Source organism: Gymnoscopelus microlampas (genome assembly GCF_963454915.1).
Source record: "Gymnoscopelus microlampas genome assembly, chromosome: 8".
NCBI classification, from domain to species: domain Eukaryota; kingdom Metazoa; phylum Chordata; class Actinopteri; order Myctophiformes; family Myctophidae; genus Gymnoscopelus; species Gymnoscopelus microlampas.
In genome coordinates, this window is record NC_139945.1 from 15298155 (window position 1) to 15317756 (window position 19602).

Sequence of the window (19602 nt, forward strand, 5' to 3'; positions counted from 1 at the left end):
TGGGATTCGAGACCTTTGTTAAAACATTTGGCTAGTTTGATCCTACTTTTATGAAGCTCAGAACACTTTTTGTCTCTGACTTTCATGGCAGTAAGGATGTCCGAATTCATCCATGGTACCGAGCGGGTTTTGACCCTGATGGTTTTCATGGGAGCCACACTGTCCAAAATTTGAATGAATTTGGTTTTGAAACAAAGCCAGGATTCGTCTACCTGTGTGCTGTTTAGAACGTCGGACCAATCCTGTTCCTCCAGTCTGTGATCTAAGTCCTCACTCTTATAATTTTTGAGGTCTCTGATTGTGACTGTTTTGTGGTAACCGGTCTTAGGTTTACGTTTCTTTCTGGTGCAGAAGATCATGTTGTGATCAGATATGCCACAGGTGGAAACACCACTATTTAGGATTTTTTCCTTGTCCGTTGTTAGAATGAGATCTATGGTAGTTTGAGAGGAAACACACAGCCTTGTGGGCTGAGTGATCAGCTGGTGGAGTGAATGCCGATCACAACACGCCCTGAATGACTTATACACTGACGCTTCCTTGCGGAGTATGTCAGTGTTAAAATCACCAAGAAGAATCGTCTCCGCATGGTCCACTTTAGCTAAGCATTCATCAAGTCTATCATAGAAATCAGTCTGGTTAGGAGGTCTGTATATGGTACCGACTAGCACAGGTTTGGCATGTTTAAAAATGATCTCGACCCACACAGCTTCAATGTTTTCATCCATCAGGTCTTCCCGAAGGATGCAGACATTGTCAGTATGAACATACATGCAAACACCACCCCCGTTTCTGTTCCTATCTTTCCTGAAGAGTTTGTAGTTTTCAATCTCAATCACAGAATCAGTTATCGCTTGATCAAGTTTTGTTTCAGAGAAAGTTAAAATGTCAACCTTACCATCATAAAACATCTGCTTGATTTGTGTTAGCTTGTCTCCTGCTAGAGAATTCACATTAAGATGTATCATGTGCAAGCCAACGCCAAACGATTTGATCATTTTTTCAATGGATAGGTGTTTATCCACTGAGAGATGTTTAGGAGCAGTCTCGGGGGGGGAGGGGGGTGTAGTGTCCATTAAAGCCATTGTTCCGTCGTGGGCAGCCAGCAGTGGGGGTTGGGGGGGGTTGGGGGATTGGGGAGGGTTGGGGGGTTGGGGGGGGATGGGGCGCGGAGGTCCCAGCACGGCCTCTGCTAATGGTCCCATCACGGTCTCTGCTGGGACCCTGGCCCTGGAGCGAACCGTAGGTTTGTAGCGGTGCATCAAGGTCTCTGCTCCGGTGAAAACAGCTAGGTGACTCCTTGGTTCCACGTTCTCGGCTACGCTGCATCTCCCGGTTGATCGCCGTTGTGCGTCGGTGCAAGCGTCCTCGTCGACGGCTGCGGTGGATACGACGTCGGTGTTTAGGTTGATCATTTGGGTTGATTCGCCTAGTCGAGTTGGTGGGAAGCCGTTGGTGTTGTCGTCGAGGCTAGCTTCGGTAGCAACGTTGGCTAGGCTAGCTCCGGTGCTCCGGAAGTTCTTTGTTCCAGCATGGCTTTGTTGTTGTTTTGCCCCGTTGCTTGTGGCAACGTTTGCCGCTAGCCTGTTGGTTTCAGCTGTGAGCCGAGCGGATTGCCTTGTGGTCACAGGGCCAGGGTTAACTTCAACGTCTCCGGAAAGTAGTAGAATTAAACAGAAGTACGTCTTCCGATTACATCTACCATTCAGGGGTTTGTTTCTTCGCTTCGGGTTGGCTGTGAGAGTCGAGTGGATCGCCGTGGTTCCATAACCTGGGTGTTTTTTCTCGGTTCCAGTGGTTAGGTAGAAGTCATTGTGTGATTCTACCTTTTCTGTCTCGTATAATTCCATATCCTTCTGGTGTATAATCCATGCGGAGTTGAGGTGTAAATCCATAATCCACAGGATGAGGATAAGGAAAGGTATGCGAGGACGCAGGACGCGAGAGCGATCATCGATGCGACCACCCATGTCGACTCCCTTTACGGCATGTTGGCGCAAGCTACTGAAGTCTAGGTACAATTGTAAATATAAGTATGAGCGATATTAGAATAAAAACAATATTGACTATTATGCAACAGAAAATAGCACTGATGTGGCAACAATAATTTAGACAACATTTGCCATTATAACATTCTGGCAAGGTAAAAATCGGGTAATAATCCATACTGTACCAGGACTACAAATTACTGTAATCTTTCTACCGTTCCTAATGTATCAGTGACTTTGTCCAGGTTAATATTTTCCGTTATTTCAACAAAGAGCAAGCTGTGAGAGGTGCTCCTCGCTTAGCCCCTTCGGTACCCTGTATACCTTTTTTGTATTTGGGATGACAGTCAAAGATTCACATTTTAAAATCCATGTTTTGCTATCTCTTGCGCTCCATATCCCCCCATATCCATATCCCCCCCGTCTTGTGATTGGCTAGGGAAAGTGCAGCTAGCCAGGCGGGACATAAGAGGACGGAAGTGAGGAAAACTACATAAAAAAATATGGATTACACATGTTTAACACCGATCAGCGCCGATCAACACAAGTTTCCGCAAAACCTTGCTGCAGTTCGGAGTATCTTTGAAATCTCTGTGCAACACTTTAGAGACATTATATTTGTCCGAGACCGGAGAGTGGTACCAACGCCAGCGGGTGAATGGGAGAAGGCAATGAATTTCAAGGGACCCTGGATACCATCCTCCCAAATACAAAAAAAGGTATACAGGGTTCCGGAAGGGGCTATTCCTTGCTCATAGTCGAGTGCAGGCAGGGAACAAACTTAACCTAATTAGCTTTTTAGTATATATGTATTAATATATTACTATATAATACTCTATACAATTTTCAATGACTACAATAAGGAATATAAGCATAGCATACTGACAGCAATATAAAAGTATTTGCAGAGATGCACGGGCAGTGTGATGCGTTTCCTCATGTCCGATACACAGCATTACTGACATTCCCCACTTTATACTGTGTGTGTGTGTGTGTGTGTGTGTGTGTGTGTGTGTGTGTGTGTGTGTGTGTGTGTGTGTGTGTGCGCGCACATGTGTGCACGCGTGCATGTGTGCGTGAGACTGCTAGAGTAATATCAACAGGAATTTTCAATCCTCTCACACAGATGCTCACGTACACCAATATAAAGGCTGGTGTCACACATTGACAGTGCACTCACTTTCTCCATCCCTCTCACACACACACACACACAGGATTGGTGTCACACAATGACACACACAGCTGGATAAACAGACATTGACAATGACTCTTACTCAAAACCTGTGTCACACACACACACACACACACACACACACACACACACACACACACACACACACACACACACACACACACACACACACACACACACACACACACACACACACACACACACACACACACACACACACACACACACACACACACACACACACGACGTTTGGCTCTGAGCCAGGCTGGTAAACAGACAGACAATGCCTGCAGGCCTGTGCAGCATCTGTGTCAGGACTGGACAGCAGAGCAGATCAACCCACGGCACGCTGTCTGTTCCCACTCGCCATCAATTAAAACTTCTCCCTTTCGGCCAGCAGAGGAGCCGTGTTAAAGTCAATATCACAGTGTTCAAAGCATCAGAGAGGCACGATTATTCATCCAACATCAAAACTAACAGTACCGATAGGAATGTTTTGGCCCATCACTCTGTCCCTGGAGGGAAGGACTTGTGGACAGTGGTTCTCAATCTCAAACATTTTCATGTTCAAGGACCCCCAAATTGATGAATTTGGCCGCAGACACCCATCTGAAAATAATTTGTGCCGTGGACCCCAATAAGATTTGTGTTGTTAAAAAAATTCCAAATTATTCCACGTTTTTCACATTCTTTCAAGATGTTTTAAAGATATTTGAGAATTGCAGATCTACAAGCACACAACATGTTGTGATGCGACGCGTTGTGGGCTTGTGGATCGGCTATTTTCAAATACACAAAATAAAAAATAGGGTTACAGTGGTTAAACCGATTTTGATGGGGACCCCCTGGAACTCCCTCAAGGACACCTGGGGGTCCCCGGACCCCACTTTGAGAACCCCCACTGTAGCAGAACTATATTGAATGAATTCCCATAAGGAGGCAATATGGAGTATGTTAAATGTGATACTTCAAAGGGGGATTATGCATACCATGTGAGGCATTAACTAAGCTAAGTAGGCAGCCGCAGACTATTTCTGCAAAATATGATCTTATCTGGTCAAACGTCAACCATGAAGAGGTTTATTCACACTAGTCCTGACTCAGTCATTTGTGGACCTTAAGAGAGATGAAATGTGTACCATATTTGTTCCAGATGACTGAGGAACTCACCAAGTCTACTTCCTGGTTTTACCCTAGTGATGTCAGGTAGCTTATTCCAACTTTGACAAGTCTGATAAAACAATGCTCTTCTACTAAACTCTAATTTTGGCAGAACGTAATTTTGTGTCTATAGTTGTTCTCGTAGTGACATAATATCTCTCACCTACCGGATGGAGTCAGTCATAAATAGCTCTTGGTTTCTTTGTATGATGTACTTGTACATCGTAACATAAACTCAAAAAAGGTTTTGTCAGTGGCGTCATTCACAGTCAACCACCCTATTGGTATGTCATTCAGTCACGGAAGGTCCTACGCACACCTCAAGACAATTCTAGCTGCATTATTCCGTGCTCATTGCTAGCTACATTACCCCAGATGGCTGAGCAACTGTCGACCTGACTGTCAGTTAATGCTTGGGTTGACTGCTTGAATACATTCATGGGCAAAGAAGCACATATCCATCAAACCTTTTGATAAGTGACCCTATACGGGGAGTCTGTGATAAATAAAGTTTTAATAACTGACACCTGTTCAATGAGTTCCCCCTCCGAAAAAAAATGTGAGCCCCTGTTTCCTAGATCGAGCACCATCATTTTGCTCTTCCTGGAATTCAGGACAAGTTTGTTGCCACAGACTAAGGGATTCATATTTAGTAGGTCCATTTGGAGAATTTTCCATTCATCTCAGCAGGGTATTGATTATTCATTCCAAGTGATTCAGTCATGAGTTCCCTGTCCTTGCTTTTAACAAGTTATTCTTTCTGTAAAATATTCAAATCGAGTCACAATGTCTGCCCTCAGATTCACAGTCTGTGTTAGAACACAACGTTGTCTCTCATGGAAGCAGCACTGGAGGTCCAGAATGGTTTCTCTTAGCTGTTCGTTTGCCTTTCAATAGCAGGCACCTTATTCTGCACAGTTTACACTGAGCATTTTAGCACCACTTCCTCAGACATAAAATCAACATACATTTGCACTGACCATATTCTATGGCCAGTGGATCTCAAAGTGGGGTCTGGGGACCCCCAGGGGTCCTTTGAACGGGTTCCAGGGAGTCCTCATCAAAATGAATCCATAGAGATCAAGGTTCTGAGAAACCCATCCGAAGTTCTGAATGACATAGTTTTGTAGTTGAGCATGCTGTATGTATGCCCCATTACAGGTTTGTACAAATGGAACCAAATGGCATTTGTATACTGGGTCCGTGGGGTAATGCATACCAAAAAAACAGTCTGAGAACCACTGTTCCAGGGCTCACTCTGAGCTTACCCAATACCTCTCCCATCCCGTGACAGCCAATATCTCAAGCTTTGCAAGCCTTTTTATCAATGGAACTGCAGCAGAGCAATTTCTACCTCCGTTGTTGGCTCACTCCCATCGCTGTCAGCTCGTTTGCCTGAGGAGGGGATGGCCTCCAGGGAGCCGAGAGAACTGAGGTAGCTCCGTCTCTTCAGGCTGCTTCTGGAGGCTGGTCTCTGGTCTCTGGAAGACAGACCTGTAGTGCACAGGGGAGTGCCACGTGCACGCGTACACAAACAAAAAACACACATACACACACACGCACGTCATGCATACATAATAATTATGTTTGTATCATGACACAGCAATTTATGTTGACCTTATTCAGCATTGTTGTTGCTTCCTTGTATAAGTATGGCACTTTCTCATTTCCTGTCCGTCTCTTTTACTTCCAGGGTTGGCACTTGCCCTAAACCGTCTCCCTCTCAGCTTTCTGACTGTCCGTCTCTCCCACACCGTCTCCCTCTCAGCTTTCCTACTGTCTGTCTCTCCTACTCTGTCTGTCTCTCAGCTTTCCTACAGTCTGTCTCTCCTACACTGTTTCCACCCTCAGCTTTCCTACTGTCTGTCTCTCCTACTCTGTCTTTCTCTCAGCTTTCCTACTGTCTGTCTCTCCTACTCTGTCTGTCTCTCAGCCTTCCTACTGTCTGTCTCTCCTACACTCCACTTTTGAAAAGAGCAGACCTACAAGCTCACAACAACCCGTCATGTATGTAACGCGTTGTGAGCTTATAGGTCTGCAATTTTCAGCGCGACACTGTTGTGTGACGGAGTTAACATTAATGGCTTCACGGGTCTTTAACTCTGAGAGAGTACGAATATGTACACTCTCAGAGTTAAATTAACAATGGTTATTTAAATTACAAAAAAAACACAAACTGATTGTGACGCTATATTAACCAATTTAGCTGGGGAACCCCTGGTACACCTGAGGGTCCCCGGACCCCACTTTGAGAACCAATGTTCTATGACTCAAGAGTCCTGACCTGTATAAGCACTGAAGTAGGAAGAGTCAGCGTCTTCACGGGACACGGAACGTCCAATGTCCACCGAGGGGTCCCACTCCAGTCCCAGATGGTCATGGGTGAGGGGGGAGGGGGAGGGAGGGGCGGAGGGGAGGTCCGGTCCCGGTGAGGAGGAGGAGGAGGACAAATGAGGAGGGAGAGGGTCCGGGGTGCTGTTTCCTGATTGGCTGAGGTCTGGCGGAGAGATAATATTAATAATTTATACTGATCTGTCAATCCTTCTTTTTCTTTTCTTTTTCTTTTTTTATATTTTTGTGCTCTCATATATACTGTAATGTGCATGTGTATTTGTATACTACTGTTGTTGTTTGTGTTTTTTTTTTTGGTACATATTCTTACTCTGATTTTCTTGAATATTCATTTTATTACATGCTTTGTTTTATTATTTGTTCTGCTAATGGTAAAACTCAAATAAAGTGTTGATCATAAAAAAAAATATATATATATATATATATATATATATATATATATATATATATATATATATATATATATATATATATATATAAATATATATATACTCCTCACTCCTTTGGGGTCTTTTTCTGTACCATCTGTGATTTACCCATCCTATAAAGAGCAATGGGCGATATATTAATACAGTGCCTGGGTAAGAGTTAGGGGTTGAGTGTCTTGCTCATTTCGACACAGAGTGGGATAGGAGGGCCGGAAGGGCTCTTTTCAGCTATAAAAAACATTCTGAAGTTGGTTGATCGATTGACTGATTCATACATCATTAATCCCCTTTAGAGGATATGCAATTAATTTAAATAAATGTATAAATTGAAAAAAATCGATAAAATAAAGTCAAGACAAGCCATTCATTGTAAATTCCAATGCCTATAATACATCATTAATCCCCTTTAGAGATATGCAATTAATTTAAATAAATGTATAACTGAAAAAATATATATAAAATAAAGACTTAACAAGCCATTCATTGTGAATTCCAATGCCTAAACAGAGCTCTGATCAGGTTCCCTAGGTTTCTAGACATTCACTTGTGGCACTGGGCAAAATGTCTGCACCGATTCCTCCGTATCCATTTGTTGACCTCTGGTGGAAAGATGGGGAAAGATCTTGAATATTTACTGACTGACAGCTATCAATCACTGATCATTAACCCATTAAGACCTGAGGCCGATTCTACAAATGCCTTCTAAATCCTAATAGTTTTCTGAAAAACATATGTTGCTATATCTCGTCGCTGAAACCTCTTATCTCCATATTTTAACTTTTTGTGTTTTTTCGTAAATTAATGCCTTACTTGATCACACTACAGCGTCACACAAAAGTAGCAAAAGTAGCAGATCTACATGCTCGAAACGCGTCGCGAAACGCAGCTTGAAACGCGGCTCGAATCGGCGCGTTTCAAGCATGTAGATCTGCTACTTTTGAAACTTTTCAATTTGAATCCTGAAAAGTATTGGACATATGAGGTTTCCACGATATACAGTACAATGGGTAAATTAAGTATTGAACGCAACTTTTTTCCCAGTAAATATTTTTCCAATGACACTATTCTTCACATGATTTATAGTATACTTAGGCAAGGAAAAGGCAATGCACCATCTAATTTCCATAAGTAATTAGTATTTCTACCTCCTATTTGTGCAAAAAAAAAAATAGCTGGGTTAGTGCAAATTGATGGGCTATAAACTTATAACATTCTTGGTCCATTGCTTTTTCTGTTATATGTCAATCATATTTGCAGTCAATCTAAGCATTGTAAGTATCACATGTATGCTGATGACACAGTTCTGTATTCTTGTGCCCCTTCTCTTGACGTGGCAGTGTCAAACTTGGCCTCAGATTTTGTCTCTCTGCAGCATGAATTGGTAAACAGCAAATTGCTACTAAATGGCCAAAAAACCAAGGCCATGCTATTTGCTCCATATAGCACCTCTTTCACGTCTTTAGCCCCCCAAACATCACCACTCTGGATGGAGTAACCATCGAATGGGTGGCGCTATACAAATACCTTGGGATTTGGTTGGATAACAAGCTAAACTTCAATCACCATATTGAAGCCTTGGCAAAGAAGTTAAAGTTCACACTGAGCTTCTTCTATCGAATGAAGTCCTGTTTTTCTTCTGCCTCAAGGAAAAGGCTGGTCACTAGCCTTTTTATGTCGCAACTTGATTATGGAGATGTTGTGTACCGATTCGCCTGTTCCTCAACATTGGGCAGACTTGCCCCTGTTTCATGCTGCACTGAGGTTTATTACCAGTTCTACCTACAGGACACACCATTGTATTCTGTATTCCTTAGTAGGATGGTCCTCCTTAGCATCTCGCAGGTTGCTACATTGGTATCTACAAAGCCATTCTTGGTAATCTCCCTAGTTATATTTGTTCAAAATTTAAACTAGTCCAAAATTCGCTTAACCTCAGATCAAATGCTTGGATGCGCTACGTCATACCCGACACCAAATCTGAGGCAGGGAAAAAAAGCCTTGCATTTTTTGGGCCCTGGTCATGGAATGACCTACAGACCAGATTAAAATTGGCTTCTTTGATCCCCCTAGTGAGTTTTAAGAGGATTGCCATGGGCACATTCTCCAGCCATTGCTCCTGCTTTGACGAGTAGCAAATGCTGTGATCTTAGTTTTGTATTAGTTTAGTAGTTTTATGATGTATTGTTGTTATTAGCCTTTTAATAATTAGTCTGTATTTGGTGCTATTGGTAGTAGATTTTTGGTATTATGGATGACATGTTTGTCTTTGTTATGTCCTGTTATGTTGGCAGAGCTGTGTAACATTTATTTGCCTCTTCTCTTGGCCAGTGCGCACAATGGAGACAATGGTCTCAATGTGATTTTACTGGTTAAATAAAGGTTAAATAAAAAAAATAAAAAAGGTTGTTTTGTTACCAAGCAGTCACACAAGAAACATCTCATGATGGATAAAAGCAGACATTCGCAACCAGATTGTTGCTCAGCATCAGAATGGAGATGGTTACAGAAGTATTTCAAAGCATCTGAATATTCCAGTAAAATGGTCAGAAGTGTACTCAAAGTTTACACAATGATCCAAAGCACACAGCAAAGGAGACTCTCAACTGGTTTCAGAAAAGAAAGTCAAGGTGTAAGAATGGCCCAGTCAATCACCTCACTGAATTAAATCCGATTGAATATTTGAGGAAAGAACTAAAGAAAAGGGTTCAGCAGATGGCACTAAATAATCTCTGAGATTTAAAGACAATCTGTGCGGAGGAAAGGCCCAAAATCACACCTGAGCAGTGTGGGCGATTAGTGACTACATACAAGAAGTGTCTTGAAGCTGTCATTACAAAGTATTAAATTAATTTCAGTTAGCGTGTTCAATACTTTTTTCCGGTGTTATGGCACTTAATTACACATAATTATAATTTATGGACTTGTATGCTGTGATTTATTTTCATGTGTGGATTACTTGAGTTAATGTCTGGTAGAAATACCCTATGAATTGCTTCTTTGGAAATATATACTGAGAAAAAAGATGACGTGTTCAATACTTATTTTCCCCTAAAATCTAAAATGAATGACACAGGTGCTTTCCCGGTTTTAATGGGTTAAAGGTAGGGTAAATGATCTTTTTTTTATATAAAAATATAATCTATATTTATATAATCTATGGTATAGCACTGAGTACCATCACTTACCCTACCTTTAATATCAAACTTTTAGTTGTAAAGCCAAGGCATGAGCTCGTAGTAGGTGTGTGGTTGGTCATTTGTGGCTTCCAGACGCAGTTATTAACCGCACTTGACTTAAACCATGTATACTTAGTTCACCGGGGTCCCCCAAGGCTCTATACTTGGTCCGCTCCTTATCCTCCTCTACACCAAATCTCTAATTAATGAATTATTACAGTACTAGCAATGAAGTATTGAACCCAGTAATAACCATATGTCGGAATTCATAGTTGATTAGTAATTAGTAAGTGTAGTAATTAGACTCCTGTTGACCTAACCTCAACGTTAATTAACCCCCGAAATGTATTCACATCTTTGGTGGTGTGTGTGTTCAATAAGCTGTCGGGGAGTGGGGAGATCAACGTACCCAGGTAAGTGGATGCGGGAAGGTCCAGGGCAGCTACATCAAGCGCTCCCTCGTCTTCCAGAAGGGCTTCAGAGGGACAGCCTGAGTCAGGGGACAGAATAGGGTCATCTTCAAAGACCTGCGAGGGAGGAGGAGAGAGGGAGAGGGAGAGGGAGAGAGAGAGAGAGAGAGAGAGAGAGAGAGAGAGAGAGAGAGAGAGAGAGAGAGAGAGAGAGAGAGAGAGAGAGAGAGAGAGAGAGAGAGAGAGAGAGAGAGAGAGGAGGGTGTAGTGAGGAGATAAAAGAGGGAGGAATGGAAGATGGACGGATTATTTCATTCTATTTGACTTTGGATCTTTATTGTCCATGTTGAGTAAATCATGTTGGCTGCTTCACTAGTAACTTATACTGTATATATATAACATTCTATATAGTTGTCCGTCTGTTTGCCTTTTATGCATGCCAACACAGTTTGGATTGGCCTGAAACTTTCCCTATAGCGGTGTGTTATGATCCAGGGAAGGTCATGAGAAACTTTTTGAGATATTGTATACCAGAGGTCGGCAAGTTAGTTTGTCCTCGGGTCAGTTATTTTCTAAGCCTTTATATAGCCAGCCAGAACATAATCAATGGCTACTTTAAGAACTGGAACTTGCGACAGACCGCATTATATATATAACTATATTCCTATAAAAATATCAATTACATTACAGTCATTTAGCAGACGCTTTCATCCAAATAAGTGCATTCAACATACTGTAGGTAGGGAACGAACTAATCACCAGAAGTCCTACAGTAAGTGCATTTTCTGCTAAAACAAGCAACCAAGAGTATACCTAGCGCTAAGGTAAAAGTGCAATATATCAGCTACCTACTTTCTTAAACAGATGAGACAAATAGCCAGATCAAATGAGCAGGAGCTAAAACAAATAAGTGTATCGACTAAACAAGATCCCATAAAACAATACAATAATAAAACTAGTTAACAACAAGTAGGCAAGGCGAAGAGTAAGGGTAGTGTTTCCTGAAGAGGTGGGTTTTCAGCCTGCGGCGAAAGATGGGCAGTGACTCTGCTGTCCTGACATCAGTGGGGAGTTCATTCCACCACTGTGGGGCCAGAACAGAAAAAAGCCCCGAGGTGGCAGACCGAAGTGGTCGGGCAGGGGTGTAAGCATCGACCATAGCCCGGAGGTAAGAAGGAGCTGTTCCTTTCACTGCCCTATAAGCTAGCACCAGGGTTTTAAACTGGATGCGAGCGCTACGGGGAGCCAGTGTAGAGAACGGAGAAGGATAGTTGTGTGGGAAAACTTGGGGTGGTTGAACACCAGACGAGCCGCAGCTTTCAATTATATATGCTATATAACGCACATATATAATAATATAGCAATAACTATATTGCTAGAAAAGTTAATGAATAAATATTTGTCCGGTATAACTTGTGTACTGATAGAAATGTGTGTGTGTAATCAAATGTTACAGGTGCAGATAGATATGCTTGTGTAATTGTGTAATTTTGTGCAGGTCTCATCCTTGAATGTTGCACTTCATTAAAAAGTGAAAAAGAACATTTTATCTTGAGATAAAAGTCAGTCGTACTCCTTTTTTAACAGAACATTTTATCTGGAGACTGACAGTCAGTCGTACTCCTTTTCGAATAGATAAGAACAAGAGCGCTTTCATTGTTCAAGGTCTCTTCTTACAGTAGATACAGTATACAGAGAAGCAGTGCATTGTTTTAATGTGAAACAAGGGGAGTGTACTAATGTATGAGGGTTATTGGGTTCAGTACCACAGTGAACCCTACTGCATGATTCATGATGTCTGTCATTCACTCTCAACATGGATAAAAGCATAATAAGCTTTCTTCAGTTGAGGGTAGCTATCTGGACTTTATAGCCTCTGTGGGACTGTCAGTCAGATATTGTACATTATTTACAAAATAATCTTCCGGGAAATATATTTTCACTGCCTGCTGCTAGGGTTGTAGTCGAGTCCACACAAAGCGAGTCCAAGTCAAGACCAATTTCGAGGAGGGTAGAGTCCAAGTCAAGACCGAGTGTGGGAGGGGACGAGACCAAGTCGAGACTTTTACATTTATTTTCTTTATTCCTCATTTGATAGGTACTGTGGAGACAGACAGGAAACATGGAGAGAGAGTATCGGTAGTAGCATGCAGCAAATGGTCCGGCTGGCCATCTAATCTAATCTGGCCTTGTGTTGGGGTGGTGGGGGGTGGTCAGACCTAGTGGTCAGTGGGTATCATCCCGGGAAAGAACATTGCATTTGTAAGTTAAAGGTATCACTCTGGTGCACTTTGAGAGCAAAATGAAGAAGATATAGACCTATGTATAACTTCATGGGGTTAAAAGGACATCTTTTAACATCTTGAAAAGTTCATATATTTCCTGCTATTATTTGCAAGAGATTGACACCTTTTCATACCTTGATATTTATACCAAATATCTAAATAGCAATACAAAAGCCAGACTATGGGTTTACTTGTTTTACATTTTAAGTGTAGCAATAGCTACAAGTAAATGTTGCTCTTATTTAGAATTATATAAAAATGTTGTCTTAACCTGACAATCTTATTTTGAAGTATGAAGTTTGAAGACTAACCTAATCTCTCCGATGGGTGATTGACTTTAACATATCTGACATGCGTCAGATACGCTCCAGAACTTAACATGACAGCGGTCTACAAGCTCCACAAACATCATTGCACTTGGACTCGAGGGGTCTCGTGGGGGAAGAGTCCCTGTAAGATTCCCTGTAAATTAAAATGCAGACTCGAGACCGGAATAGAGTCCTACAACCCTAACTGTTGTGTACCACTGTTTTATACTTTAATATATAACTTTTTGACTGGTGCGTTTGATTGATTGATTGCATACTTTATCAGTCAGAAATGTAAACAGCAGGAGGTACAGTCAGACATTAAGGCTAAAAGGATAACACAAAAAAGTCCTAGGGATTTGCTTCCATTGTGGTCCTATGAATTCAATTCATCAACATAGCATAAAAAATAACACCAATTCATGTCATCAATAAATTCAAAACACTATATGTACAAAGGAGAAAAGTGAAAAAGGGAAAACGTCAACAGTGAATGACACCTCCTTTCTATGGGAAATTGTGTTTACCTTGTGGTCTCCTGATTCTGTTTCTCAGTCTAGTTTTGAAAAAAACCAGTGATTCTCATTTTTTAATGGATGGTCAGGGCATTCCATATTTTGGTGGCAGAGTAGTAATTTTCCCATGTTTGTGAAGCACTCAGTGATAACAAAGAACATAGAAGAATTAAGGCACGCGCACACTGCCCGAATTGCACAGTACAATAGAACGACTTAATGAAACGCAACATGGTGACTGAAACATTGCATTTAAAGTCAGGTAGTGTGTGGGTGCCTTTTTTGTTCTTCGTTCATCAATATATTGTCAGGAACGGGGAAAAAACCCGGCCTCAGCATTGCCAGGCTGAGGGAAAAAACTATCCAAGGAGTTCTCAAAAAGGATGATAATTCAGGTGCAGAGGCACACAAAATAACCAATTTCCAGAAACTAAGTACAGCTTTAATCTCAAAAGGAGAAAACCCAGTTCAATGTTTTACAAAAGTCACAAAGAGGTAAAACCAAACACTGAATAGTTATTTTGAAGGCTTAACCTCCAACTCAAAATCCTCAGTATAAGAATCACAAAAGTCAAAGTCTAAACACTTCTAGAATGGCATGAGGGAACGGGGGCCAAACAGAGTTCACACACTGAGGAAAAAGCAGGGTTTAAATACACAGGCAAACTCAATCAGGGCAATGGCAATCAAGGATAAGAAGACACAGGTGAGGTGGGAAATAGGGAAGTGTGGTGGGTAATAAGGAGGCAGGCAAAAACAATACGCACAAGTTAAGAACAGAAAATGTCCAGAATGGCCATCAGGACAGCCACAAAACCTCCAACCCATGACATATATAACGTTTAAAAACCTGAATTTTATACTGGAAGTCGATGGAGGTCCGACTGGGCTGACATTTTGGTCGGCTGGCCTCAAAGTACAATAACCCAGTGGTTCTCAAAGTGGGGTCCAGAAACCCTCAGGGTTCCTTACAGGTCTGTAACTCTCAAGAGTTTTTTTTATGGGTGTCCATGAAATTGAAAAAGTTTGAGAAAGCATGCAATGACCCACGCAACGCTGGGTACCCTGTTAGTGTACTAAAATGATGGATTCAAGTTATAATTATTATGAATAGCCTGGACTGCTGGCCTGGACTGCTGGCCTAGCGGTCCGGGCATTTAGGCTCTAATGCATGACAGCGCGTCACAGGTTCGAGTCCCGTTTCGGCCTTTGCTGCGTGTCCCTCCCTGCATCTCCCTCTTTCCTGTCTATCGTCACTTGAAAAACTCAATAAAGGCGGAAAAGACAAAATAACAACGTGTGTGTGTGTGTGTGTGTGTGTGTGTGTGTGTGTGTGTGTGTGTGTGTGTGTGTGTGTGTGTGTGTGTGTGTGTGGGGACCGGCAGGTCAGATTAAAAGGTGTTCATATCAGTGTGATATGAACACTGATTTTGCAGTGTTTATGCATTGGTTCTCAAAGTGTGGTCCGCAAACCCCTGGGGGTTCCAAGTACATATCAATTTGAGGGTCCTTGACAGGAAAAAGTTTGAGAATCACTAGTTTATGGCACCTTTATAATGCATAAAGAGTGTGTGTGTGTGTGTGTGTGTGTGTGTGTGTGTGTGTGTGTGTGTGTGTGTGTGTGTGTGTGTGTGTGTGTGTATACCAGTCTCATGCTGAGCAGTCGTGTGTGCACTCGTCCGATGCGGTGGAACACACCGCTGCAGAGGAGCAGCAGATCTTGCAGCTGTCTCTCTACATCCTGTGCGTCCGTCGGCTCGCTGCGCTGGATCAGCGCCTCGCCGCGCTCCAGCAGCGCGTTCACACGAGCAGAGTTCACACACACGGACATCTGGAACATCTGGACACGCACACATACATAAATAATGGCATAATAATGTAAGGTAATAGACATTATGCGAGGACACGCACACACAGTCTCTCACACACACACACACACACACACACACACACACACACACACACACACACACACACACACACACACACACACACACACACACACACACACACACACACACACACACACACACACACACACTAGTGGTGCAACTATTGATTATCTTTTTACTGATTACTTTTTTGATTAATCGAGCAGCTCATCCTTTGGGATGATACAAAAATATATATGCTGTATAATGTACCTAATAATCAATGTGAAATAATTCTGATTGAATCGATTAGTCTAATAATTAATCCCTATTTAGAATGTCATATTGATGTGATGTGTAGGTGTGTACCTGCAGTTTTCTCATCTTGTCACAGCTATTTCCTGTCAGGTGCTCCACCTCCATCAGGCGTCTGTCCAGGTCAGACAGCAAGACGGATAGCTCCTCCCTCTCCGCTTCGTACTCCTCCCACTCGAACACAAGGTGCTGAGGCACAGGGAGACAGAGAGAGAGAGGTCATTGAGTTTGATTGCTGTCGGGTAGAAACCTTGTATCTCCATATTTCAACATTTAAACCACTTAAACCCGAGCGGAGTCCCTCAGGGCTCTATGCTAGTGTCGTTTCTGTTTTCTGTTATTGTGGGGAAAGCTTTTGCTCATGGCAAAATCTTTCCCCACAATACAGATGCTGGGGTTTAAGTGGTTAATTTGTTTTTGTAAATGAATGTCCTACTTCATCGTTCACCTGGAATGTTGTGCAAAAGGAGTGCAAATAGCTGATCTACAAGCTCATTGTCAACTATTTTCGTCGCTGGATGGGGCAAAATTCAACATTATAACATTGCAGAGAAACATCGCAGTGGTCTGAATTACCCCTCAGAGCTCTGCCTCTACCGGGGCTAAAATGATACCAATGCTGTTAGCTGAGTGATTGGTTAGAATAGAACCCGGCAATCATTTTTCTTTCCTTACAATTTCTATCAATCAATTTCAATTCGTGCTTCCATCACTTGCAGTTTGTAATCGCCATACTGTATATTCTGCGGACCACTTCACAAGTAATATTTCTGTTCAGTAATATTCCTACAACCTTTTTACAATTAAAAAAACTCACCCACAATAGCTATGACTAATGGAAAATCAAATATTGATTCTTTGCAGCCGAGTGTAAACTAAAACCAAAAAGTTTGAACTTCTATCCACTGGCTCCGAGTCAAACAAAGAATTGATTTTAAAGTCAATCTTATAGTTTTCTAAATCTACGGACGGCTTTGCTCCTTCATTGACATGCTGGCTGAATACACACAGAACAGATGCCGGTGATCATTAGATAAAGGTCTCCTCATTAAACCTAGAATCAATTAATCAGATTGTTGTCCCTTCAGTCATTATGGTTCTACTCTCGTTTTCTGTTAATAAAGCAGACTCCTCTCACAAGCCTTTAGTTAGGTGGAAAGAATGGGAATCAGTATTATTACTATTATTAACTTTTAGTAGTAGTAGTAGTAGCAGTAGTAGTAGCAGCAGTAGAAGTAGTAGCAGCAGCAGTAATAATACCATCTTAACTTATTCCTTTTATAGTAATTATTATATATTATATCTTCTTACTATATCTTATTAACCACTTTAACCCTGTTGCCACAATTTTGGCCATCCTATCATTATAGGCGGAAAACAAATTCAGAGAAAAAAATGCAGATCTAGAAGCTCATAACGGGTCACAATACGATACATTGTGAGATAAAAATGTCCAGTTCTATGAGCCAAAAACTATTTAGAAAACCTTTGTGGTTAAATGGTACATTTTCACTTTCAAATTAAATAAACATTAAACAAATGTTTTAAAAAGTAATGGAAAAATGACGGGGCATGTGAGGGGGCCGTGATTTTTCCATTACTTTTTTCATTTATTCTTTATATATTTTTTTCAGGTTTATTTTAATTTGAAAGTGAAATACCCCTTTAATTGGGACATTGACTTATGAGACCCAAAAGATAAGCCTACAGATCATTCCCACCCACAGCAGGTTTAATGAAAATCCGCCCATCCATTCTCCATTTTGACCCTGGCCTTTGAGACCTAAATGTGAATCATCTCTTCGGGGCAAAGCTACTAATCATTCCCACCAAGTTTCATGAAAATCTGGCCATCAGTTCCCATATTATTCCGCTACACCAGATGGAATGGAGCGAAAACATAACCCCTTCCAACTCTGTTTGGCGGAGGTAAAACATTCTACCCCTCCTCTTTTCCCTTGTACTATTCTTACACGTACACCACTTTCCCCTGTATCTGATCTGGGACAGAAGAGGCATTGTCCCAGCACCGTGTTTGACCTTGTACTCCTTACTGCTGGCTGTAATGTTAAGGGACGATCACACCGAGACACATCGCTACAGGCGCAGAACCTTGGCAAACAGAGGCTGTCTTCCACAGAAAGTGTTTTTTGAGTTGAGAACATTGAAACTTTGTTTCTAAAAACAGTTTCCCAGAGAGAAGTGCACATGCCAGTACCGCAGGAAAACAATGGCTTTGCTCCCCGGGTGTTTCTAGAGACGCTTCTTGGTGAGATTGACCCCTTTGTGCTTTATACACAAATTCTACAACTGAACATAATTATTGTAAGTCAGCGATTCTCAACCTATGGTCCAGGGCCCACTGTTGGGCCGTGAGGATATTGTAAGTGGGCCTCTAAATAATTGGCAAATAACTGTAACATTAATATAATTTGTGAAGGATTTTTTTTGTGAAGGTTGAAAAATCAGAGCTGTCCGCGAAAAAAATGGGGGCGAGCGTTCCGGTTACCCCAAAAAATCATCCACCCAGCGAGTGAGTGAGTGAGTGAGCAGAATGCCGCCGGTGGCAGTACTGGCAGTCTGCAGCACCATGGGAAACCAACACACACAAACACACCTTGAGTCTGCGTGTCACAGTGTCCAGCCTGGTGTTGAGACAGTCCCAGCGGCGGCCACAGTCTCGTGCCAGGGTCAGGAGCCGCTCGCGCATGGCGCCGTCGAACATGTGGGTCAGCGCTCGATTCCGACTCGTCAGGTTGTCCAGCTGGACCAGCCGACAGGCCGACTCACGACTCAACCTCTGGAGACACATGAACGGAAATGTGAACACACTCTCTCACACACACACACACGCACGCACACGCACACAAGCATGCACGCAAACACACACACACACACACACACACACACACACACACACACACACACACACACACACACACACACACACACTATAAAGAGTATACATGTTTTTCACAGGTTTCCAAGTACTTGCCTCAAACTTGGCGAGCTCCTCCTTGCCGGTGGCATATGTGACCAGGGCAGAGTTGGGAGCACCGGCCACCTTCTCAGCTGATCGCAGCCAGACGTCAAGGTGGGCATGTTCCTTCATGAATTCATGCCACAAAACCCACCTCCGATCTAACCTAGAGAGATAGACAGACAGACAGACAGACAGACAGACAGACAGACAGACAGAGCGAGAGAGAGAGAGAGACAGAGAGAAAAGCGAGAGGGAGAGCAAATGAGACAAAAGCAAAAAGAAGACAGATTAAGAGTAGAGTTACTGTACCTCAGCATTTCAATGTCAGTTTTGCTTATTCGGGCCAGGTTTAGACTTTTTTTTAACACATCCACAGAACATTTCCAATGACGTTCACAGCATTCTCTTGGGCCTTTGGCAACTTTTGTTAAACCCATCTCTAGAACAGGTGTAACCTTTGATGATCTTTTAAATGTCGATCTGACGCATTACAAGGCTCCATAGAGTAGTGCTATATTTCCAGCTAAGGGATAGAGCAAAGCTTTAAAGCCCTGCTCTCACTTTTAAGGACACAGAGAAAATCTTTCATGCTTTTGTGTCATCTCGCCCGGATTACTG

The 19602-nt window shown here is 42.3% G+C and overlaps 1 protein-coding gene across 1 annotated transcript in view; it reads right to left on the bottom strand.

Annotated features, from left to right (window-relative positions):
* Positions 1 to 19602, bottom strand: part of LOC311050220 (nesprin-2) — a 92875-nt gene that overhangs the window by 36879 nt on the left and 36394 nt on the right. The window contains exons 3-9 of the mRNA XM_084064203.1: positions 18997 to 19147; positions 18619 to 18801; positions 16056 to 16190; positions 15461 to 15655; positions 10707 to 10824; positions 6626 to 6838; positions 5696 to 5835 (exon numbers count right to left, since the gene is read on the bottom strand). Coding sequence (XP_083920329.1) covers positions 5696 to 5835; positions 6626 to 6838; positions 10707 to 10824; positions 15461 to 15655; positions 16056 to 16190; positions 18619 to 18801; positions 18997 to 19147 — 1135 coding nt within the window. The remainder of the gene's footprint in view (positions 1 to 5695; positions 5836 to 6625; positions 6839 to 10706; positions 10825 to 15460; positions 15656 to 16055; positions 16191 to 18618; positions 18802 to 18996; positions 19148 to 19602) is intronic.